This window comes from Numida meleagris, chromosome 19 (genome assembly GCF_002078875.1).
Source record: "Numida meleagris isolate 19003 breed g44 Domestic line chromosome 19, NumMel1.0, whole genome shotgun sequence".
In the NCBI taxonomy this organism is placed as follows: Eukaryota; Metazoa; Chordata; class Aves; order Galliformes; family Numididae; genus Numida; species Numida meleagris.
In genome coordinates, this window is record NC_034427.1 from 10,823,221 (window position 1) to 10,848,901 (window position 25,681).

Sequence of the window (25,681 nt, forward strand, 5' to 3'; positions counted from 1 at the left end):
AACCCAAAGGCAACTCCTAATGAAAATTTTCCCCCAAAGCTGCAAATCTGTTTTATTTCCAGCTGGAAGCCAGCCGCTCGCCGTGACCTCCCGGCAGCGGCGGAGGCCGAGCGGGTGAGGCTGAGGCCTGCCCGTGTGCACGTGGCCGGCCGTGCCGCGTTCCAGCCGCTTGGAGGCGGAGGGGCACCGTGGCTCTCGTTTTGTAGCAAATAATGAGAAAGCTGAAAAGTATGACTCCATATATTTGGAATCATCTTGTGGTAATCAAGGTTACAGTTCCTTATATGGTGTGGAGAGCATGAAGCACGCGTTAAAAAATAGAATATTAGAACTATGGAGCATAAAGAAGTGCAACTGATGCAAAAAACCCTGAACATATGCAACGAACCAACTCGTGGAGCCCCGTATTTCTGTGCTGCCATGAAACACAACCCTTGCTGGTTGCGCGCCCTGCTTCCCAAACTGCTTAATTAGAAGCACGCTGTCCCCAGGCCGTGAGGCATGAATGGATTGTGGGCAAGCAGGGTGGATGCAAACCCTCCTTTCAAACATCACTAGCGACTGAAAAGCACAAATGGGGAAAAGGCAGGAGAAAAGGAAAATCTATTTAAAGAAATGGTGGTTGTCTCTTTTTTCTCCCTGCCTGTCTAAAGTTAGTCTGGCTCAGAGGATGCACTAACTTTCCCAATCAGTTTTACATTACAGCACGAGGCCAGAAATAGCTCCCAGCCGCCTTGGCCTCCAGCATGGTTGCCATGACAATGGAACCACAGCTCTATAAATAGCTCGGCAGCACCAAATCTTGTGAGACACATCTGGAAGGGGGCCAGCCCGGCCCCAGCTCTGCAAACAAAAATAGGCACAGGCACTTTCAAAGGCTGGAAAGGTACAATGCACCTCGCTGGAGCAGGGAGCGATCCTGACTGCTTGTTAGCACAGGGTTTATTTGATAGCTGATTTAGAGAAGTATAAAAGTTACTTTATTGCACACTAAACTGTCAGCCTTTCTCTAACATCTAGTTCTCCTCCTTCTCCCCTAGTCTGCAGCAAAGCCGTACCACTTTTGAAACCGTAACAATGAAGCGTTTTGCCCACAAGATCGTTAAAATAAGGAAAAACGGAAGGAAAAAGAGATCTACAAAACTCTCCCCTCTAACTATCGCTGTAGATTTCTAGCTTCGGTATATTTAAACGCTTATGTGAGTACGACAGAGCCCAGCTGGGGCCCCAGGAGGGCTGAGGCCTCGCGCAGCGCCCAGCTCCACCGGGTGCCCCAGCTTCTGCCCGCAGCCCTGCGCCAACCTGCGCCTCAGCACCGGCACCACCACAGCTGTGGCCACGCTCAGACTGCGCCTCTAACCTGGGCCAGACCTGAGCCGTCCCTGGATCAGCGAGGCACAGCACAAAGCCTGCCGCTCCACGGCTCTGCTCGACAGAACTGCCTTTTTCAACAGGCATTTTCTTTCCCTCAGTGGGTGAGAAAATGTTGTATTTTTAGCACAGACTCTTCATCAACCCATTCAATTACATCCAAATTATCTGTGTGGGAACAGAATGTTATGTCAAAAATGTTATTCAGTGTATTTGTCAATATTACCCAACAGTAGACATTTGTATAATCAGGAGACTCAATATTTTCTGCAGCATATGAAAGCAGCAGTTCAGGAATAAGGCTGAAGTTGTACGGCTTTGCATTCAGATACAGGGGAATAGTAGTCTGTGTGATATAGCACAGCAAACGCGACTCTCCTAACATACATTCTTAGCTGCTCTATCAAAAGCCAATAGAGACTACAGATGGTAATCAAAATACTGCAACTATAATAAGCTCTAAAGCCACAGTGAAATATCTTCCGTATGCCATAAAGACCCTAGAGCAAGTATTCAATACAAACTGCACCATCAGCCCACAGGATTCCTTTAGGTCCCTCCATAGATATTTTCATTTCCAAAAATTGTAGAGTAGTTCCCATCCAGGCTTAAATCTGGATGTAAACTTCCCTCCCCTTCCCTCTTTTTATCACTTCCACTCGCTCATTCGCTGTCTGAACAATGTATACTTCAGAAGAAAGCAGTTTTCACAGAAATATTTTTGGAAAGTGTACTTTAAAAGACGCGGTGTAATGCAATTCTGAATGTATTGGTTTTTTTATGAAGGTACTTCAAGATCATTTAAGAGCCTATAATCAATGGAAAGCTTTGATTTAAATAATATAAAAAGCCCCGACATATATATATGTATTTCTTGCTACAGAAAGCAAAGTCACAAATAATGACAAGACCCGACTTGCACAACGCACACGCTCCTGGCTCGGCGCAGCAGAGCTGCCCAGCTCGCAATCACTGGGAGGGCCTCAGCCCCTCGGCTCGGCCTCCCCTCGGCACTGGCTTTGCAAGGATGCCTCCCCCATTTGCTGCTGTTTTATGCTCCCCCAACCGAGGGCATGTTTTAACCCAAACACCACTGATCACTGGTTTTCAAACGAAGCCCTCTCCCCATGGCTTCCCCCATCAATGCACAAAAAAAGGCCCAACACTCCAGGTTCTTCCAGCTGCCTTCAGTCGGACTTTTAATACTTGTAAAATGGTACTTTTGCACCCTCACAACTACCAAACCAGGCTGATTAAAAACAACTTCCTACCATATGCCTCCAAGGCACACCCCACAATACAAGCCTGTATATGTTAAATAACTCCAGAACAGCCCCTCACCCCACCCCAGAAACCGTGCCAGGAGGAAACTTAAGCTGATCTAAGGCTAAGGTTGGGTCCAGAAATGAAAGGTAACGGTATGAATGAGATCACTGTGCTATGATTTGATTCCAGGGCAAGCCTGAGGCAGGAACACTGTGCTAGGGAGAAGGGAGGAACATGGTGCAATCCTTATTAAAAGATGACAAAAATGACATGGGAAAAGAAGCAGCAATTAAACATTCACACAACTGAATTTCTCAGTTCGCTTCCCTTTCTACTTCTTTTCTCCCTAACTTCTCTTCCCAAATTTTTGTGGGCCAAAGCAATGAGAGATTCAGAGCTAACTAACGATCCTGTTTGCTGCAAAACACTACTAATCTGTTGCTTCAGATATGGGGATACAATCTCTTCTCTACAATTTAAAACAACTTTGTTTGCTTGTCATTTTTACTTAGCCCTATTTGTGAATTAGTGTTTAAAATAAAACAAGAACTGAATTAATCAGAAGTCAAAATATCAGACATTTCTGAATAATTCATGTATTACTGGAAGCAGAATGAAGGTAAATGTTCAGACTGGGAAAACCAAACCCCACATTATTAGGGATATCATGAGCAGCAGACATGAGAACTGCTGAGGCAACCAGTGCTCCCAGACTGCCAATGGTACAAAGTCGCTTCTGTGACTTACCTGAGGAAATAATTTCTGTCTTTCCTGCTGTTTAAAATAGTTTTAACCATGCACGATTCTCAAAGACTGTCATCTTAAAGAATCAAATTCCTAGGCACTCCATCAAGTTCTGTTTCCTCTTTCAGTTATTTTAGTAGGAGCCATGAACACGAAAGACTACAATTTTTAATTTCATACAAGGAATGAAAAGCTGAAAGGTTATATCCAATGACAAGAAAATAACAAATTCTCTTTGCGTGATCTTTACTATAAATAAAGCCAGCAAGCTGGAATAATGAGAACTCCAACATGCCTGATTGTTACTAGCCCTCCTATACCTCCCCCACATTAAACGTCCATAGTCTAAATATATTTTTGTTATGCCTGCTTTCTAGAAGGTAGAAAAGGCCTATGGCTACAAACAAGGTCGGTGATTTTTTGTTGTAAGATGTTTTCGACTGTAGACTAAGGCCACAGACCAAGTCCAAGAACAGCAGAAGACGCCTACACAACAACATCACATACTGCATGCATTACTTCTGTGACCGAACTTGGAGGGAAACTTTCAATGTAATAACTTATAAAAAAACCCAAAACAATGTGGTACGGTACGGAACAGATCACCCATACAGCTCTGAAAACAGTTTATGTTAACTTAGACTGAGAAGACTGTCCAGGTAAAATTGTTTAGGCAAAAATCAGTATGAGTATTTCTGAACAGAATTACAGAGCGCCTCTACAGAAAATAATTTTCTTTGAAGTCCCCCAACATCCCTGAGTTGCTTCAATTTCAGATTTCATTTTTAACACGACAACAACTACAAACTGTAGTTCTGCCCCCCCCCACTGAAGGCTGCTCTAAGCAATTAAGACAGGTGAACCCAATGGGATATCCTTTCATTGTGTTTCAACAAATTATTTATATGAACCTTGTCCTCACAGTCTTTAGCTCCCTCCAGAGCCACTGAATCAGTAGAACTGCATTCAGTTGATAAAAGACCATCACATATATAATTTAAAAACTGAATTATTATGACAAAATTAGTGATATCGGGATTTCTAGTAAACGTTACCAACAAAAAATTACAGGATTTTTTTGGAACAAATTTATCTTACACAAAATATGGTGCCTGAACTTTTTGGACTCTTCAAAGAATCACAGAATAGTAAGGGTTGGAAGGGATCATAAAACATTCAAACTTCAAAAAAGTGGGTAGCTGTGACTTCACAGCATGAGAAACAGGCATGTACGATTCAAATGCTGCAAGATCTAATACACTTATACTCTGTGCTGGTTTTCCCATTTGAAGAAATGGAGGTATCTGCAAAAACAGACAAATCAAATGGGACAGTACCTATGTTTTTCCGCTTGTGCGTGTGGTTGGTGTAACACTACAGTAATACTACTCAGCCTAAGCACTGAAAATGCAGAACCAGGCACTTCCCCAACTGGTATCTAAAAATAGGCATCACCACTTTTAACAGAGATTTTAGAAAAGGAGATGGGGGGAGACGATCTGATCTTACACGACAGAAAAGGAATTCTGCTCCCAGGATCAAGTTTCCGCAGGAACTAGGGAAGCAGTTGTAAGGCAGAGGATGAATACGGGCCCCAGATGAGCCCAGAACAATACAAGGACAAGCAATTGCTCTGTTTTGAGAGTGGTGAGAGGGACCACTTTATTGTCTTAATTAAATATACTTGTACAAAGGTCGTCAGAGAAATAGTTCACTTATACTTAACGTGCAAGAATATAAATCCAGCAGTTCTGCCTACTTAGGCACCATCACAACTGAGAGATTTTTGCTCTACAATTTAGGTTCTTCTGCAAAAATCCAGTAATTCTGACAGTTATCCTGCTCATTGAAAGCTCAACTCTTTCATCTCTTTGATGCCAGTATCACACGTGATGGTTGCTCCAGGCACTCCTGGCTGGAATGGCAGGCAGCTTCTTCACAGAGCTACCTGTCAATACCTGCTCTGAGCTGACAATCCTCAGCAGCTCACATTTCATTTTTTTCCTTTTTCTCAGGGGCATGCCTTTTTTTTTTTTTTTTTTCTAAAATACATTCTTCTTTTTCAAACTTGGGAAAAACAACTCCAGGCCTCCGTAAAAGGAGGCAGACAAACTGGCATCTAGCATTACGGCATCTATAAAGAACACACCTCTCAGTACCAAAGTGAGCTGGGATATAAAGTCACTCTTTCTTCTTGAAAGCATTCACTCAATCGTGAAATTTAATGCCACACATACGTTAAAAATTAATTTTAAAAACAAATAACTGATATAGAACTGCAACAAGTCAAATTTGAGTGGTTGTCTCTCACTGGTACACATTGCATTCAGGCAGACAAAAGAAACAAGAAATCAAGCTTGAAGCCAAATTTAAAGGCAAACATTTAAGGTGAAGATACCACTGCTGTGGGAAATCCATTCACAGGGAGTGACCACATTTCTGAAGAAGCACACCCCACATTTATTTTCATATAAATTTAAAGCATCAAACAAAACGAACCCATCCTGCTTCACAATTCCATTCTGCTTAGATGTTCAGGATCCTTTTTCACTACTTCTAAAAGTGAAACCAAATGTAGACCCATCAGCTTCGCTCATTCAAACATTGTTTGTGATAACATGAGCACAAGGTCACTGATTATGGAATACTTCCCCAAACTACATTTGAATATTTATTGTTCTTAAGTTTCAAATTAAGTGGACATCTCACAGAGTATCCTGGCTTTAAAAAGGCTCAGGAACTGCCTGACATGATAAGCCACTAGAGAATGATTTAAATAAAATGTTGTGGACCATCCCCCTTCTCTCCCCCGCAGACCTGCTAACTTTACTCAACTTATCCTAAAGCAGAATTATAATAAAAAAGTATTAACTCCTTGGGTTCTCACCTCCCAAAACAGAATGATAACCAGAAGACCTTATGAATGATATTAAAAGCTCTAATCATTAAAATGTTTGTAAAGCAGAAAGTCGAATATACCTTATTTTTACAAAACGTATTTTAACACTTGCAAACATTTTTTTAACGTGGACTTTTCTAGGCCATGTGCTTGTAAGACTAAAGTAACAGAGAATGTAGAATTAAAGCGTGTGCAGGAAAACTAAAAGCCCTGACACGGCACAACCTCAGCCTATTTCCTCCCTTAGCCAAGAGCCATGTCTGCTGGTTTCAGCACAGAGAGGTTTTCTGTTGTAGTTTACTGACTGCTCATGTGGCAGAAGCTGCAAAACGTGGAACAAAGATAGGACTGGAGCAAGAGTGTGGAGATGGGGGGTGATGGGCACACATGCGCAAAAAAAGCTGCTCAGGGAAAAGGAGGTGAGGGGAAATTTAGGATGGAATTTAAAATACCTTCTTCTCCAGCTAACTTAAGACAATGTTATAATGAGGAAGTGATAATACAGTTGCTTCAGGAAAAGTTTGTTCTTTTAAACTAGCTTTGCTGAATCTAGTTATTACAGCTATACAAAAATGCTCTAATTACCTAAATGATTACTAAACATATTACTCATAGAACATAATTATTTAAGCGTTACAACTCTAAAAACCATCAATAGCAGAATGATTACCTCTATCTTGAAACAGAACCTTACAGTGAGGAGAACACAGAAGGCTGAGCAGGTGCTAAGGCTGTCGGTTTGGTGACACCTGTGAACTGCAGCTGCAGTCTGAGCACCCGAACGAGATCCTCTGGGACAGGGTTCAGAGAGGCCAAGGAGTTAGAAAGGCCCAGGCTATGAGTTTTACATCTTCCTCCTTTGGAATGGTTCTCTGCAAATCCAGGCAGCGCAGGAACAAAATTCATCCTCCCATGCTCTATGGTACACCATACAAAATTCTGCTAAATTTCTTCCAGTCTCCCAGAAACCCCAGTGTTAGGCCCTCTTTTCTCTGGAAGTGGGAGCAATGGGGAGGGTGAGGATTTGAGCTATTCTGGTCACGAACGAATACAAAACAGTGCTGTGAAGAGTACCTATACAGGTAGTGTGAAACAAACACATCTGAGAGGTGGAAAATAATTTCATCTCAGCAAGCGTTAATTCTGAAACTCCACTGATGCTGTGCATGTCGACACCATTAACTACTTTATCACACCGGAAAGAAAGTCTCACAAAGCTCTGAATAACAACTCACTTCAGCACCACGGGTGGGCGGCGGCCCCTCCCCACCTCAGCCCTGCCAGCGCAGGCAGCAGGAGCCTGGGCGGAGGAAGGCCGAGCTGCAGGCCCGCGGTGGGCACCCACATTCTACACAACTGCTCAGCCCAAACCCCACGGGATGGCTTCAAGCCATTCCAGTAGAGAACACGCATGTACCTTGACAATCACTTTGTCTGCAGAGGGCAGTGTCTCATGTTTGCATTTTGAACGGCTGAAACTTTAAACCTACATTATTTATTACCAGATTAAAAATTTTCTCTTCTACATGAAAGGAACATTTAAACAGTCTCATGGGAAGAAATGAACAAAAGCGGACTCTAAAAACCATGGGCTGAACTGTTGCAGCGGGAGAGATGAGAAGGGACTAGGAAGGTATTTCTCTTCCCCGCACAGAGCGCGCGTCCCCACATCAACACACATGAGGGGCCGTGAACCCAGCTGGGGCTTTGGCTGCTCTTATAAAGCTGTGCACAATAATTGACTATTATTTTGCATAAAAGACATTCAAACAAGAATCCTCTTATAATGTCTTACTGCAAGGAGGCACTGAAAGACTTTGCAGTTTTGGTTCAAAGATGTGCCTAGAGCTTAGAGGGCATCTTATAACCTGCAAATTTGGCAATAAATACACAATTCAAAGCTGTGCTAGGAAGCAGAGGCACATAGCAGCGGTACTGAAATGATCTCGACCCAGCTACCGCCTGTGCTGGCTCACCTATTGCTCTGATACCTGCAACTTGAAGTGCAGAAGACAATTGCAGGATTTCCATTTGTTCTGCATTGCTATAATTAGAGCTTCCGGCTCATGGCTTACACTAAGAACAGCAGCAAGGACTGCGAGGTGGAAGAGACTGAGATCAGGTGGGGCAGAATGGGAGAAAGTCTAGAGAGAAATCTCACTGTTTCTGGAGAAAAATGGGAGTGGTCTCACATTACTTACACCATATCACCTGCATACACACGGTCATAATGTTGAGAGACTGTGTCTATGTGAAACAGCTTTTATCGCGCTGCACCATTATAAATCCACTTCCTCTACTCAGCAGCGAATTACTAGATCCACCACAAAAGTGGTACCTAAGCGCAGCAACTGATATGTTACACAATAGCTAATAACATGCAACTACTAAATCTAGCCATTTCCTGTTCTTTCATATTTTTTGCCGTATCTTGAAGACAAGAGCTGCCCTGTGCCGATCACTATGGCCAGAACCAGTGGCAGGTGCAGAGCTCTCAACATGGCACTTTTCCCTTACCCCGTGCCACCCATGTTTAGACCCCACAGCTTCAGCCTGTAAAACTCCAGCTACCTTCTTTGTATGAATGCACAGGAAGGCCAAGGAACACAATGCCAACAAGCAGATGAGAAAATTTAAAAAGATCTGTGACACTGATCAGTCACACTAGAATTTACAGCGTATCTAAATGCAGCTTTTAAGGAAACACAATTGGAGTAATTCTGCAGCCAAGTATATCCTGCACTTAAAGAAATTCCCTCCTTTGATTGAGTCTAATTCCATTGGAGAGACCTATGTTTTATTAACACATCTTAAGATTTTCTGTTTCTTTGTTTAAAGACAATAGAATGAAGGGGAGGGGGGGAAGGTTGATATAATTTACATTCGGGTCACTAACTTTTTTGATTGCGGCTCCAAACACCAAGCCTTTAAAAAAGGAGAAAAACAACCACCCAAACTCCAAACTGCACTGCAGCACAGCTCCCTCCTGTTACCTACCTTACTTTTTCTAAGTGCGAGTTACACACGTTTAGTGGAGTTATAGCCAAAAAGCATCCCGAGGAAGAGAAAAAAATAATCAGCAGCTGACACGATGACAGAAGAACGACATTTTTCTAATGCATGACTGACTTTCAGGAAGTAACTGTTCAGGGAAAATGCATACGTACAGACAGATCTGTGTCTAGCTGCACACAGTAAAAAAAACATTTTAGTTTTCTGCACGTCCAACGTTACACCATGGATGTTAAGAATACACATGGAACAACTCAGATTTTAGAACATACACTATTTAAGGATACTAGAACCTTATTTGCCCTGTAATCTATGCGTGTATAAAAGCAGTAAGTGCTTGTATAGATTTGGATAATTACAGAGTTGTGTTTCAAAAAAACACAAAGTTTCATACAATGCAAACATGGTACTTGTCACTTTATCTCACAATCTACACCGTGATTTCCATTATATACAACAAAGGAACTACTCACGAGAACCAAACGAAGAGGGTAAACTGCACCCCTCATAATAATAGTCACAACCCTGATCATTGCTGTTTGTTTGTTTTTGAAGGTATTTGTTGAATTATTACAAACAACTCCTGCAGTATGATGAAAGAATAAAAATGCACTGGGTGCGGCACAAATCCTTCATTTGTCTTGAGGGAAATCAGTTTCATACTCCTTACCAACACGTGGCTTTATCAGAAAACCACAGCGCACGGGTTTGGGTAATTAGCAGGACCTTCTTAAACAGCCCAGAAGAAAGCTCTGAGGGAAACAAACATGTTTCACATCATTAGGAGCTGGAATGGAAGTACAGTACCAGCCCCTGTTCACCACTGCAGAAATCCTACCTATTTTTAGTTCACAATTCCAATAAGAAAACAGCTGGGAGTCTAATAAAAATATCTTGGTGACAAATTTAATGGACTGAACGCTAAAGTTACTATTTTAAAATAAAGTTCCTAATTATCTTTCAAAACAAGAAGCAATTAAGCAGCAGTGGAGCTACAGCTTCACAGAGTCTGGTAAGGCTTGGCTCCAATCAGACTGAAACTGGGAAACAGTTCAACACCTTTCTGATCCTATGAACTGGTTGAGGGCCAGGATTCTATTTTTAGAGTGGATTTTTATATACTTATTTACTTATTTTAATGAAAGCCATTCTGCTCTGACCTGTCCAGCCCCGCCATGCCCTGTTCTTCCCTGCCTGTCCCCAGCCATCCTCCTTACAGGCAAGGGACGCTCCTCGCAGCCGCACTTAGCATCCTGCACACACCAGGAGAAGGTCAGGAGGAAAACACAGAGCTCATGGTGCCCGAAGAGAGCTTTGGAAAATCACAAATGCTCTTTGCTAACAAAATACATGGATCCTAGAGTAGCTCAGCTCCATGGAACAGAGGCGGACAGTGAAGCACTCCAGAGGCAGTGGCCAAGGGTCTCACCCAGGAAAGCCCTCTGAGAGGGAATTCACAACACGGACCATGTGGATGTTTGCAAATTTACAGAATGATCCACATAAATCACAATAAAACGAGTCACAACCTGACATGTTCTTCTCCTATCTGACATGGTCTTCTCCGAAACACTCTCTAAATATGTCTCTAAACGCATGACATTTTAAATACCAGTCCCCTTCATAAAACACTGTGATAATAATGAGCACCTTATACCTGTGACCTTGTGTAATACATAAGATCATCCCATGCTCCATACATACAGCACATCTTAGTTTTGAAGCAAACTCTCCATTTAGCAGGATCCTAGTGTCTGGAATGCCCATCTGGGGAATGTATCATCCACACTGCTAAGACAGGAGGAAAGACCTCCAGGTTGGTCCTCTCACACCTTCTGCAAAACCATTTAACTGTACCAAGACTCTTGATGATACCACAATACTTCACCATTATCACAAAGGCCTGAACAATAACATCCTTCACTCATCTGATTTCATTTAAGACTTCACACACTCCAAAATCATCCAAGGATTCACTGATAGGAGCTTCTATATTCTTCCTGAAGAAGAAAAGTTGCACCAATTAACAAGTGGGGAAACTAAGCTGCATCAAATCCGCTCTCTGGTAACAGAACGTATGGATCCCAAAGCAGCTGGGCTCGGGGGAAGAGGTGAGTGGTGAAGCACTCCAGTAGCAGTGGTGGGCACAGGCCATTAAGGGGAAAGCCAGGAAAAGAGCTGAGACTTAACGCCTTAACTGTAACATCTGCTCTTCACCATGCACACTGTGACAGGCAGGGCAAATGAAAAGACCACAATACAACAGTCAGCAGACCAGACAGGATAAAGCTCAGCTCACTGTTGAGGCTCTGTGTGAGGAACAAATACCAAAGAAAAAGAGCCAAGCTCTTTACAAAGAGAAGAGTTCACCTCCCAGACACGAGGCTTACAATGCGCCTAACTCCTTCAGACAGTCACTGATTTTAGAACATAAATAAGCGTAACTCGGCTGAGATGCCTCAAGAGCAGATGTGGTAGACAGTGCATTCCAGACACGGTCTTTAGCAACTTTCCAAGCATTACCTGCATTGGCAATACATAACAAAGCAGTTAACGCTATTCACATGTAAATCTCTATTTCCTTTATTTATAAAAATCACATGGCAATAAGCAGTTTTTGTTGTTTTCATTACAAAGATACAAATCTCTCCCTCAAGCCCACACAGAGCTACAGGGCCCTGTGAGTGCGTGGGATGCAGCCCCCCAGGAACGGCCCCTCCTGCCCCAGCACCCTGCTGCTTGTACTGGGGCTGTAGTTTATAAGTACTCTGGGGGAAAGGGGAACCTTGCCGAGCATCCCAGGCACTTAACAGCCTTGACAGAAAATTTACTGGGCAGCCAACGTGTTTCAAGTGTAAATTACTGTCCAGATACTGAAAACCCTCACTTGCATGATGAGCGCACTGTAATTTCACCTCGTCTGCAGATCTCCTTGAAGACTTCATTAGTGTACCACAACACAAAAATATAGTTAACGCAGAATTATATAAGCATAACCGATTTTAACATGTTTCAGATACAAAAAAATCAATGCATAACACGTAACAGAGTAATCAGTTCAAAAGCAGCGTTTTAAATCTCAAAACCTATCAGTGAGAGCCTGCCTGCAAAATTGTTCTTAGTCACGCTTGAAATCAGTTAGCGATTTCTTTGAGTTCATTTAGGACTCAGTCACATACTGCAAGAAATACTTTATAAGATTTGAAAGAAATCTGATTTAGTTTGCAGCACAGGCAGTGCAATGAACAGCACTATAACAAATAACACTGTGATATTTTAAATTCAGCTTCAGTTTGATAAACTCATTCACCTAACGTGAGCTCAGTCTGTGTTCTCACTCTCCACCGGCCCCTTCTGCAGTAAGGGCTTTATGACCACGTTCTCTGCATGCAAGCACATGGCCTCAATAAACTTCTCGCTGCTAAATTTCTACCCAATGCAATGCAGGTCTATCAAAGATAATAAATTCAGCAACACCGGCAAATGCAGGTGAGCACTTGGACAAAAGAAGTTTCAGTCAAAAACCTCAGTGAAGGAACAGCTTCGGTGTGTTATGAGAACTCCCGTGCTCAGCAAGAGGAGTGGAAAACAGAAAACGCATCAGCAGCACCGAGCGCTCTCTCGCCGGGGCCACAGGGACCTATCTGCAGCGTTTCAGCCCATGGAATAACCGAGAATCAAACCTGGTGCTTTCACATCGTACCAGCAAATGTACCGGCCTAATTTATATTCACTTCTGATCTTGAAATGTTCCTTTTCTGCAGCAACACAGCCCGAGCTCCTGCTGCTGCAGCCGCACGCACACTGCCCGGCAGCCACGGCTCTGGAGGAGCCTTGTTCTGGGCCCCTGCTCTGCACAAAGGTGGGCAGCGAAAGCGTGGGGTGAGGGGTCCTCAAGAAGTGACCCTGCTAGTCTTAGAATTCACTTGGATTCGCTACTGCGGTTTTTGCACTGCTAGGGCAAACCTGCGTGACTCCCGACAGAATAAAGGTGGCAATTCAAGATGTTGCTTGCTGTTTTTATAATATAGCTACTGAAATTTTACAGTAAAACGACCAAATTTTTAAAATTAAAGATCAAAGCTTCAGGAAATACAAAAATGTTACACATGTGAATTCACAACTGCCTTACAGAGTTCACAGAAATACAGCTCCTCCTCCTACTGTGACTTCTTACCCTGAGTAACTCATTCAAACACCAACATTGACTGCTGCATCCCCTCACATTTGCTTCCAAAAAACCCAAGATTATTTTTTCTTTGCTTAAATTTTGCCTTCTACCTATGATCATAGAGGAAATTTACTGTATTGACAAATGTTATTCAAATACAATATTAAAATTCATGCTGAAGAAGTTTTAGAAATACACCAAAGCAAATGCAAGCCCAATCCGAGTAAATACTGTTACTAAAACAAAGGAACAGCTGTTGTATGGGCAAGCACTCTATTTGCATGTGAAAGCCAATGCAAAACAGAGTGGAAATGGAAGCTCATTTCTAAACATCAGGTATCCAGGAACACGTGAAGCACGATTAATCCTCAACTCTTGCAGGCATTAGCAAGAGATACATTTAAAGAGCAAAGCAGGACTATCTGGATGCAGGACCGAATCAAGAAGGTGTGGACAAGTTCCAGGCCGGCTGTCCCACACCGGACCCGGGTCAGGCTTTGCCATCCCTCAGCTGAAGGCTAAACCTGAAACCTACAAGACACGGAAAGGAAGCTGTATCTTCAGCCAAAGATCAGAAAGGAACTGATGCATGAACAGAGGTGCAGGACAACAGAGAAATAAAATTGGCAGATGAATGAACGATCTGGGTGCGAGGGGCTAGAAGTGGTGGAATGAAAATGGAGGCAGAAACCAGATTCCTGGGGCAGAGTTAAACGTGTTCAGAGTAATTCACAACGATGTCGTGGGCGTGAAGCACACCTCAAAAGCCTGTGATGTGACTTCTTAAATCACTCACATTTGGGGCTTTTAAAAGTCTTTCTGCCATTATGCATCATTAATTTCAACATTTCCATTATTAGTGTTCCTAATTCTAAAGACTCAAGCGAGCTACTCCACAACACCTTTTGTTTTATCTGGCTTCATACTGTGATGTAATTTGTTTCAGAGACAGCGAAGTTTATTTGGGGTTGAGTGTAGGTTGAAATTGTGAATTTATGATTAGCTGTGACAACAGTGGGAATGTGTTGGATTCATAATCCGTTTATTGGCTAAATTTAGGTAATCCAGTTTTCACAGAGCTTGCCAGCAGGCACATCCCCGCTACAGACAATCAGAAAGAACAGGCAGACATGTGGAGTAGCTGGGTATAAATCAACAACTTAAATACTGAGACTCCTTTTGTTGGTACTGACTTTGCTAAAGCCATACAAACTCAGGAGTTACGGTGCTTCCCATCACCTACAGCAATCACTTTCTGCACCCAATATCCCAGTGGACTGTGGAGAAAGCATAACTCGGGCTGTATTTTCTTCTACCTGAATTCAACTTTGTTTAGAACATCAACCTCTGTTCCCTCAGGATAACAAGGAACAGGGATCTTACTTCAATGACCAGTCAGTGCTCTGGAACGAAGCACGGTGTGTTTTACAAGCAAGGCCAGGGATGAGGAATTAGGGTCTATTCATTGGCTTGCCAAAGAATTCACATAGTGGAAGGCAAGCTCATCAGCTTTAGACCAGCGAAAGGGGACATGGATACTATTCTTCATCACAGAAACGTTTAACAGTGTAACTGTTAATGTCCATAGGAAGCTCATATGTGCCAGAAATACAGGCCAGGGAAATTGCTGCCCTGTCGAACGGGAGGATGCAGACATGGCCCGCAGAGCAGGAGAAGATGAGGGGAACAGCTCTGCCAAAAACACACTGGGTGGAAAGAAAGTAAAAAGAAAAAAAGAAGTAATAAGTAGTAGGAATAAGAACCCAGACTAACAGTACCACTGATAAATCAGCCACTATTTAAAAAGGTGAGACTTTCAGCAAGCACATTTTACTGCACGTTCTCTGAAAGGAACTTTGTTGTGAAGTGAAATCAACGTGGAAGAAAGTCATTAAGTACTCAGACCAGGGCTCTTAATTGCTCTTACAAGTCAGCAAATCCAGAAGCAAAACACGCCATAAATCTTAATAAAAACAAAAAATTTACAACCCCTAACAAATCCGATATTAAGAACACAGTACGTCCACATCTGCTGATCCTTTCGGAGCGCTGCACAGCAGTCAGCTAATAGCTGCACACTCCCCCTTTCTTTGATAAGTATTTTAAAAACAAACATCTTAAAAAATACTTCTCATAAAGCTCTTCTGGAGCAGCCTGGCACAGTTTCAAGCTATCAGAGTGGCTCTGCTGGTGCTGAAGTTCAAGAAATGCAGCTCGCTGCACTTCTACCAGCAGCCTGCCCGCATTTCCTCCATCCGTGAAATGGCAGACGGCGGAGAAAGCACGGTGAGGCTTTCCAGCAGGAAATAGCGTGAGAAAAGGCTCCCAACTGCTACTTCCAGCCCTTCCTGATAGTGCAGGGTGTGAAATGGGCTGCAAATGCTGTCTCTCACATTATTTCCTTTTCCACTCCAGCCAAAACCAGGAAGCGTCAGCTGGGAGATATGAAGAGAAAGCAGTGTAAAACGAAGCAAAAATCAAACTGGTGGCCGATGAACCAAGCTGAGCCAAGGCTAGATAAAACAAAAATTCAAGTGTTTGTGGGTACAGCCTAATAGCAGCAAGACTAGAAAAGATCCCTAGGAGGGTTATGTATCCAAGCTTTGCTTCCAATTCGCTACAAACAACGCTAATCGAAAGGCTACTGACATCAAAGCAATCTTCTTCAGGACATCCACAGACATTGCACCAGACCCCATAGGACTGTGCTGGCATCCTTCAAGCTGCCATACCACCAACAGCCCATTGCTATGGAAGAGATCCTGCTTATTCCAACTGCAGCTCCCGCAGAGTATTTGTGAGGCTTTAAAAACAAAGATCCTGAAATGAAAACTGAGGTTGAAATATTAGCAACGACAGCACTTCAAAGGGATCGTGTTTGCTTATACTTGACAGAAGGCATAGATCTGACATGCAGGTTTTGGCACATTACAGTGGAAATGACTCCTGGATTCTTAATATTAAGAAATATATTCTGAATAAAATGAAATCCTGCACCTGCAGGAAAGAAATACGAAGGACAGTAAATCACTTATTACCATTTGGGGTTTTCTGCACTTCTGCGTTCTTCTGGTTGTTATCAATCAAGAGGAGTATCACACGGCAGCTTCAGTAAAAACATTCGTTCTCTTCTATACGCATCCCCAAAACACGCAAGAGCAATGAAATCTGGTCTCCTCTTAGATGTTGCTCCCTCCTCACAGTTAATACATATTCCCCCCTGACAGAAACTGGTGACAGCCTCCCAGACCATGCTGCCCTAAAAGCAGAATTGAAACTAATTACATAGTAAGTTGAGCTAAGAAAAGGGAAACAGCCTCCCTTCCTTTCTCTCGAGACTGCCCAGTATGCCCTGGCAGGAAGTACAGTAAAGCTCATGATGAGCAGAGGCAGCTCTTCAAAATGAACAAAATTCCTCGGGAGTGACACTTCCATTAAGCCAGTAAGCGTGAGGATAAAGGGCAGGATACCAGAAGGGCTCTCCAACAGATGGGGCTACTGCTCAGGCCTCCCAGCTTTACACCAGTGACGATCACAGCTGCAATCAAGAAGCCAGGCTGGTACCCGTGGCTGTCCAATTGCCTTCTGTGTGAGCCACTTCAAGTAGGACCTTGAGGGAGCAACAGAAGGCACAGACAATGCTACTGCTGACTTCTTGTGTGGGAGCACTGAAAAGCTGTAGCAAGGCATCATGAACAACTGTAGTTACTGCTCAGGAACAGATGAAAAATACTATTGCTAGACTCTTAATAACTGCATCAGTGTTATGGAGATGGAACATGTTATGTTGGGAATTATCTTCATTCCCACCTCTCTGCCGAAGGACAAGCAGCCAGAAGTGACATTTTCCCCTTGCTTTCATCTAAGAGAATTCCTGACTTAACCGACTCACTCCCTGGGTTAAATGATTCCAGAACAAGACAAGCTTTGAGCTAAGAAATCCACGCTTCAAAATTAAATAAAAATAAATAGATAAAATTACTAAGAGCAATAAAAAGAGACACTGTTTAAAATTTTAAAGCAGGTCTCCAGACTAAGAGTCCTTTAACAGTTAATTATTTAATCAATTTTTAAGAGCGAGAAAGGAGTTTTTGGAATCTGACTGATTTTGAAAGAGAAAAGACATTTTTCTGTTTTCCATTTTAAGCATGCTTTAGTTGTTTTAAACAAGCACCTTCAAAAGTGGAAAGTGCTGAGGACAAAGGACTGTGAGAGAGCTGACACCCTCCAAGGCTTGCTCCACTTTCTCTCTTAACTCCCATTAGCTCTAATGACTGCAGTTTGCACATTCAAATTAAAAGCCTGCACACGATAAAACTCAGCAACATTTTATATTTTGCCCCTGCTGCATTTTTTTTAGAATGTGCTCACTAGGTTAATTTCAAAGTATCAATCACATCAGATTTTACTGGAAGCAATTTTTGTCAGGTCTCTTGAAAATTTAATATGATAAAAAGAAGCACAGAATTTCAAAGCATTTCACCTCCAAGCAAACATTTTGCCATTATAGAACTCCTCATAACACAACATGGAAATTAAGAACAACACGAGTGCAAGACCAAAAATGCCAGAAAGCACAAGAGCTACCAATAAAAACGACCAGAAAGGTTCTTCTGCTTCCTTCTAAGGAAGCAATGCCATGCAGTTTACAACCAAACTGAATAAATATTAGAATCACGACATATATTTAGAAGATGACAGCAATCGTATCTTAGAAAAAAAGAAAAGTAATTTGTCAGCAGTGTACAATGTTTAATTTCAGTTCCATAGCCCATGATGTAACATCCAATGTTCCACTAGATGGAGCAGGATGGTAAAACCATCCTAAGGGCCATTCCCCTCACTGACCCATGAAAATGTCAGTGTCCAGCAATCAAGAACGGTAGCAACTTCAGCTTTCTTTGGTACCTTTGGGGAAGATCAAAATTTGATCTTCTTCTAAAAATAACATAACAAAACCTTGGTCCTTCGCAATACTTATCTCTTCCAGTGCCAGAAGATGACTGCAAAAAAAACATACCAGCCAGAAACACTAAGAGATAACCAAACACTAAGAGAAGCAAAACGATCTGTTTCCAATTTCTGTCAGCTTCACACTATAAAGACAAAATTTAGTGGATAGCTGACAGAAAACAAAGATCTTGTAATATTTTCTCATTTAGCAGCAAGTGAACTTGCAAAGAGATCCATGCCAAATGATCAAACATTAGTCACCTAATGGAAAAGACATTGCTACACATCAAACAAATTCACACTAGAAACAATGGCAAAACTTCAAAGGGCCTTTGAAAGACCTGGAGCTGAGCAAGTCCTAGAAAAATTATCTCCCAGGTCTCTTCAAACAGAGCTAATTGTTGATTTACCTTTAAGTCTACCTACCCAAACAAAAAAGAACCTTACAAATGTTATTTCATCAAATGTTCTTTATGAGACTCAGGAGCAGACAAACCACAGCCCTCCTTCATCATGTGAAATGAGGAAGCTTCTATTTCCTAGACCATTACAACTTATTTCCATATCTCCAAAAGAAATAAAGAGAGCGTAAGCTAATAAAGAGCAGTCTTAACCTTTAATTTTCTAAATTTAAAGTCCTGTAATTCTTGAGTTATATGATGAAAATATCAAGAATCGTCGCAATTATCACAAACATCTTGCAGCTAAAAAGAAATCCGAACCATACTGTACTGCTATATGTAATAAGTAACTGCAAACATGTAGCAGTCTCTCTCTGGACAATATTAATTATCCCAGTGGTGGAAAAACAGAAGGGAATAAATCATTCCCTGATATGTGCACCAAGGTACACAAGCAGAAGTCTTGGTGACTGATCACAGGCTGCTGCCTGTGAACGTTGCTGCCATTTTTGTTTTCAGATGAAGAAACCGTACCAAAAGCAAAAGCTACATTGTACTTTCCAGCTTACTAAAATTTGCCACAGGATCTGAAGTTGACTGTAAATGGGAAATTTGGTGTCAGCCTATGTCAAAGTACTGGCAAGGTTTTCAACATGGATATTACTGTTGAACTGAACACCAGCTAACTAGTTCTCTGAACAGCTGACTGATAGCAATTCACTCCATAGCACTCAATCCTTATTTTCCAAAGTACGGAAAAGTAAGCGTCAGGACAATCCAAAGGACTCTGAAACAAATTATATCTCACAGTCAATATGTAGCAGAACAGAACAACACTTACTATTGTGCACAATCAATCAGCTGATATTCATTAGATCTCTCATAGCAGGCTTTCACACCGTCGTCTTGCCAAAGTGTTTTTGTGTGTTCATAAAACTCCTGAGGGAGAAAAAAAATATTATCAGAAAAAAAGGGTTATATACGAGGAGAATCTGCAATGGTAACATAACACACACAAAAAAAGCATTAAACATCTCATAGAAGGTGACTACAAGTTCCATTGGCTTTCTTAGCTTCTTAGGCTTAAAGCTGCCTATCAACCATTCTGAATAAGTCCAGCTGTATTTTGAAGTCTTGGAAGAAGGGTTAGTTTTTTATTAATGACAACTCTGATGGCATTTTTAGTAATCAACATCATTTGCTAACAGTTGCTCTTTAGCTCCTGACTCCAGTGGATATTATGTTTTTTTGGCTGTCACAATTGCTTTTTTATCCAGTGAAACACTGTCTCAGTAATTCTCACGTAAATGTAGAAAATGATCGTTAGGTTTTACTCAATTTTCCATTTTCCAAGTTAGTGGGGTTCCCCAGGGACTGCACAGACACTTGAGTCGCACTGCTTCTATCAGATTTGCTCTTTCACCGTGTAACAGCAGGAAAAAGACGACAGAAAAAAATACAATGATGCAAAGCTCTTATTTTGGTGGTGTTAACCTTAAAAATTATAAACAAATTATAAACTTGATCTTCCTTTCATTGCTACTGAATGCACACAAACAACAGTAAATGTACGCCATTCATTAAAGAAAAAATCTCCACGGTAATTTTTTTTTCTCAATTTCTCTACAAGGCAGTAGAAACTTCACATGCAGAATGAAATGCATCTTTTCCGTTCATTCCATGCTTCCATGAACTGCTCAAGAACAGAAAGATCAGCTAAATTTGTTTCATATGTGCATAAATTTTTGCTTGATTTCAAGTATCAAGAGATCATAAAAATATTTGCTGTTAAAAGAACTAAAAGAGAAATTGAAATGTTAATTCCTGTCCTCAATGCTCTTTCTCCCACTGCTAAAATTACATTTATTGGAAGCTTTGAAAGTTTGCTATTTTTTGGTAGCTGGAAGGACTTCAATCTTTGACTGTATCACAGTATAATGAGGGAAACACCTTTCCAAAGCAAAAATCAGTAGGAAGAGAAAGTAAGGGAGAGAGAGAGGGAACTGAGGCAATTTGAGCCCAGAATCATCTCTATTCCAGGCTCGTTCTTACACATTCTTTACCAATGGCCAAGACGAGCAGCACTCTGAGCACTACTAACTGCTTAGGTTGCCATCAGCAAACAGGCAAGAATGCAACACAGAAATGTTCAGATCTTATACTGGAGAGCTGAAATGTCTGACAATCACACAGCTTTAATGACCAAACGATCTGCAGGATATTCAGCCTTTGAACTGCCACAAAAATGAGGCTCAGAAGTCCTTATTCTCTTCAGGTTTTCACTACAACTATGATATTCCAGTAGAGAACTAAAATAAAGCAATTATTTCAAACAGCTTATCAACTCTGTCATAGCTCGTGAAAAAAAAATATTTGGAGCAGTTTCTGCAATCAGACTCTTAAGTGGGATGAAAAGTAAATCCAGTTCCTGGTCCTACCATAAACACATTGATAATAAAAAGTCTGGGATTTAGTTTAACAAAACTGTTGTACAGTTCCACAAGGTCCTCCCTGAGCTTTAAGGACAGTTCTGAACTTCCAAAAAGAACGTGGATTACAATAATCAGTGTTTCTGCCTTGTTAGGCCGCATCAGTAATAAAATTCTCAGTACTGCCTTCATGTCTGCCCTGCTAATCTGAGCTACAGCCAGCAGTACTCAGGCAGTCCCCTGAACACGGTTGTTCACTGTCCATGCGAGCTGGGAAAAGAATTCAAGTCCACATTCTTTGAACTTTTTACTGGCATTTCAAAATCAAGATCTAGAGCAAGTAATGGGCAACAGATTATACCAAGAAGCAGTATTTTTTTTTTTCTAACTGAACTCCATGACTTGTGACAGCCAAATTGGAGACGCCTTGCTAAGCAACCTTTTGTCTTCAGGCCACACCAAAAATATCTTTGCATAATTAGGGACTGCAGCTGACCCAACTTACACATCTTTAGACAAGAAAGGTGCCCACCAATGAAAAGCTGGAACCAGACACGCAGAGTTCAACTTTGTACTTGTTATATAAGAGTTCTTGCTCTGTACGAGATACACGAGAACGAGTGATTTTGGAATTAAGGCATACTAGCTAGTCGCAAAAAAAAAACACCACCAAAAAAAAAAAAAACCAACACAAAAAACCAACCAACCAAAAAAACACCAAACCAGATTCCCTGCCCCCCTCCTCTCTCCCTCAAAAAGAAAAAAAAAAAAAGTACACCTACACTAACCACAATTCTGAAATAATATTTAAGAAAAAGAATAACACAAGGAACCCTCAGCATCCCATCTGAGTCATGGAATGTTGCCTAGGGGTACTCTCAGGGAAGATGAGCAAAACCACAAGATTTGTTATGTAGTTAGGTGGAAAAAGAGCTTCAGAGGCCACCAGAAAAATCAAGTCAGTAACAAGGTTTTGGGTTTTTTTGAGTGAAAGAAGTCTAATTTGTATGAGTTCTATAAAAATAATGAGTTAGGAAACAAATTAACCCAAAGTAGCAGGCAAATTTCCTGAAAAGAAATAGCCAGAAAACTAGTCCTTACATGTCTGCTTCTTGTTTCCACAACACTGATTCATTTGCTGGCACGTTCTAATATGGACTCTACAGCAGCATCAACACAGGTTTCTTTTGCACTAATAATGGAACTCCAAAGGAAACAGCTAAAATAAACAAGTAATACTAAATAATATTTTGGTTTGAGACGATATTCCACACTAAACAGGATTTAAACATTAGGTTGAAAACAATCCACAGTATTTGACAAGTATGGTCCTATTATCCATTCTTGTCCTATAGGTATTTAAAACAAACAAAAAAAAAACATTGAAGCTATGTCATTTTCCATTTAAAAAACGCTGCAGTTACATAATACACACCCAAGATCCTGTTTGAACGATAGCTGAAGCCGTGTAAAGCAACAAGAGTCAACACAACCCATGACAGACAGCATGGCATCGCCAACCAGAGTGAGAAATGAATTCCTGCAAAGCCTTTACACTCTTGGAAGTGCTAACATCACCCTAAAGAGGGAAAAATCCTTGTGTGGAACGCTTGGTGTCAAGTGATGCTAACGTAACGCAAATCTGAACAGAACAAGCAGGGCTTGAGATGGAATGTGTTCAAAACGGGCAGGGGCGCAGTTTGAATTCTGGGCACAATTTCTTACTACCAGGTACAAAAAACAGTCTGGGAAACCTTCCCTGCTCTTCGGTAACTGAAATACGAAGGATGATGATTTGCTGATTGTAGGAAACCTTGTCTCTCGCCACAGATTAAATACAACTGTTGAAGGTTTATGGTGTTATGTGAAAAGAAATGTGCATAAGTGTTAATGTTTTATTCAGCAGAAGACACCTTCTCCACCCTCTGAAAGTTTCCCTATACAGTGCAAAAGGTAACATTTGTGAACTGCCCACGTTCATTTACAGGAATGCAATCAGACCTCTGGAGGAAAAAAATCAGTGGAAATTGTTCCATAAAACAGATGCTTGGGAACAGCACTTTGCTCCAGAAAGATCTTACTGACACAATCCTGGGTTAGAAAAAAAGGGCGATGCGCAGCCTGACCAAGTTAAAGTCCTACTTGTGTCAGAAAACTTCAACGAATTGAATAAATGGCAGCAGGTAATGAGTGGTTTTTTAAAAGTCAACCAAAGAAAGCATTAAAGAACTTGGACACTGGGAATATTTTGGGCTGTTAAAATAATAATCCTCAAGAGATAAACTCCAGGCCTGGGAAAAAAAATAAGGAACCAAGATTCATTTTTGAGAGATATTCTAAAAGGATAAAATATTAGCAGAAAATGAAAGAGAAAAACTGGACATACTGTCTACATGGTTTTGTTCCCTCCAAACATATAAATACTCAAGAGACTTCTAAAAAAATGTTCATGAAGCAATGTTTTATAGGCATTAGGATGTTGGCAGGGAAAAGCACTGGCACAGTAACTGCAACTGTGACACCATGTCCACAGGAACCTTAGCATGGATATGCAACACTACCTTTTCTTTGTAAAATATAGGGTGGATCTGTCAGCAGAATATTTACTGACTTCAGTAAAAGTCAATGCCATTGAAAAAACCCTACCTACTAAAAGGTGTGTGCAACCATTACACAATGTTGTGGTTAAAACTGGGATTCAGTTCCCGGGCAAAGTTCAGTGTCCCATGAAGTTACTCATTTCATAATAAGAGTTTTAAATATGTCATCCACTTAAAACCTAACGATTAAAGGTCAAACTAAATCAGTTTCTAAATGTAAAACTGTATCTTGGACAACACTTGCTTTACTTTCAGGACAGTTGGGTGGTTCTGCATTTCCTAATGAACTGCATTAGAGCAACAGAAGTTCACAGGATGGCATGGCAGCGTGCTGCATTCCACTACAAACTGAACAGGTTGATGTTCTCCTTCCAGGATAGATAAATACTTAACAAATTGATTTGTTTTTCATTATTCCTATCTGAAAACAAGCAGTTACGATTGACTGTAAGTCCACTCAGCCACGGAAGCCAACGGCGTCCTGTCTTTCTCCTTGAGTTTGGGCAGGGATTCTACAGAGTGTTAAAAATGTGTCAAAGCAGACAGTTTAATAAGCCACTTACTGGAATAGGGAAACATCTGCATTCCTGACGGTGTGAACAAGTGTTAATTATTGCATGCTATTTTAGGGAAAATATGCCAATGATATCACAAAGGAAATGCATACCTACACACAGTTGAAGATATTCTCCAGTTACTGGCACATGTCCAGAGCTGAATACAGAACTCTTTGGGAGAGGCCACAGTACTCAGCACTTCCCATAACTGAGTCAGAAATACTTTCAGCAAGGACTCAGGCTTATTATCAATAGTTCTTCATGTTTTGAAAGAAGAATAAGGCCAAAATGTTCGGGGTTTTTGCTTAAGTAATTTTCACGTTCCTCGTAGCACCAAAAAACCCTGGATGTTGCTAAAACGAATGGACAATGTGAAGAGAATTTTGTTTAAGAAATTCCTGTCAAGCTTGAAGCTTCATCTTTTCCCTCAGTAAAGAGTTTCAAAGGCCACACTATTTGAGAAATGCTTCAACACATAATTTTATACCCATTCTACACCAAAGTGCCTTTAGTTAAAAGGCCTCAATAGTGCAACACCACATTACCCCCCTTTTATTTCCACTTGCACCAGAAGTGCAATATGTTGATATACAAACACCACTAAGATGTAATTCTTTCACAAATCTATTTAAAATGCATCACTCCTGTTGGAGAGGAAGAACTCCTCCTGGTAAGAGCACTGAGATGGAAGCTCAGCAGATGTGAACTCCCCGCTTTGTCAAGACTTCTCTGTAATTTTAAACTTACACGTGCAAAGAAAGCAATTCATTAATGAATTACAGCTATTGATAGCATGAAAGTCTTCTGTACCATCTCGGCTCTCTCTTGGGGCAGCAGAGAGCTGTGACAGAGGCCTTCCAACCAAGAGCTATTTTTGCAGATCCCTAACTAGGAAGGAAGGCTTAATAAAATTCTGAGAAATCTCCTTCGAGCCTAAAATTAGGGTTTGGGAAATGTCTTTGATACTACATAATTTAGTTGCTTTTTGTGTCATGAATATATAACAAACTTAAAAGAAATAGTTGAACCAAATAGCCTTAATACCTTCTGGAACAGCTGAGAACCAACGCCACTTCACATAATGAGGTGAGCATGGCACCACACTGCAACGCTTTCTAGGTTGGAAACAAAAAGTCTCTTTTTGCCAAAAACTTCCACCAATTGAAAAAGGTAGCATATAAGATAGCTCCTTCCTATTCTAAATTAAGACAAATCCCAAGAAAAGATCACTAATTATCATACAATCTTTCTGACGAATCATCATTTGTATTGGTGAAA

The 25,681-nt window shown here is 41.2% G+C and overlaps 1 protein-coding gene across 2 annotated transcripts in view; it reads right to left on the reverse strand.

The window, feature by feature from the left end:
* GNAS (GNAS complex locus) overlaps window positions 1-25,681 on the reverse strand; it is a 139,340-nt gene that overhangs the window by 16,805 nt on the left and 96,854 nt on the right. For both annotated transcript variants that reach the window (XM_021416897.1, XM_021416898.1), the window contains exon 5: window positions 19,659-19,756. In XM_021416897.1, coding sequence (XP_021272572.1) covers window positions 19,659-19,756 — 98 coding nt within the window. The remainder of the gene's footprint in view (window positions 1-19,658; window positions 19,757-25,681) is intronic.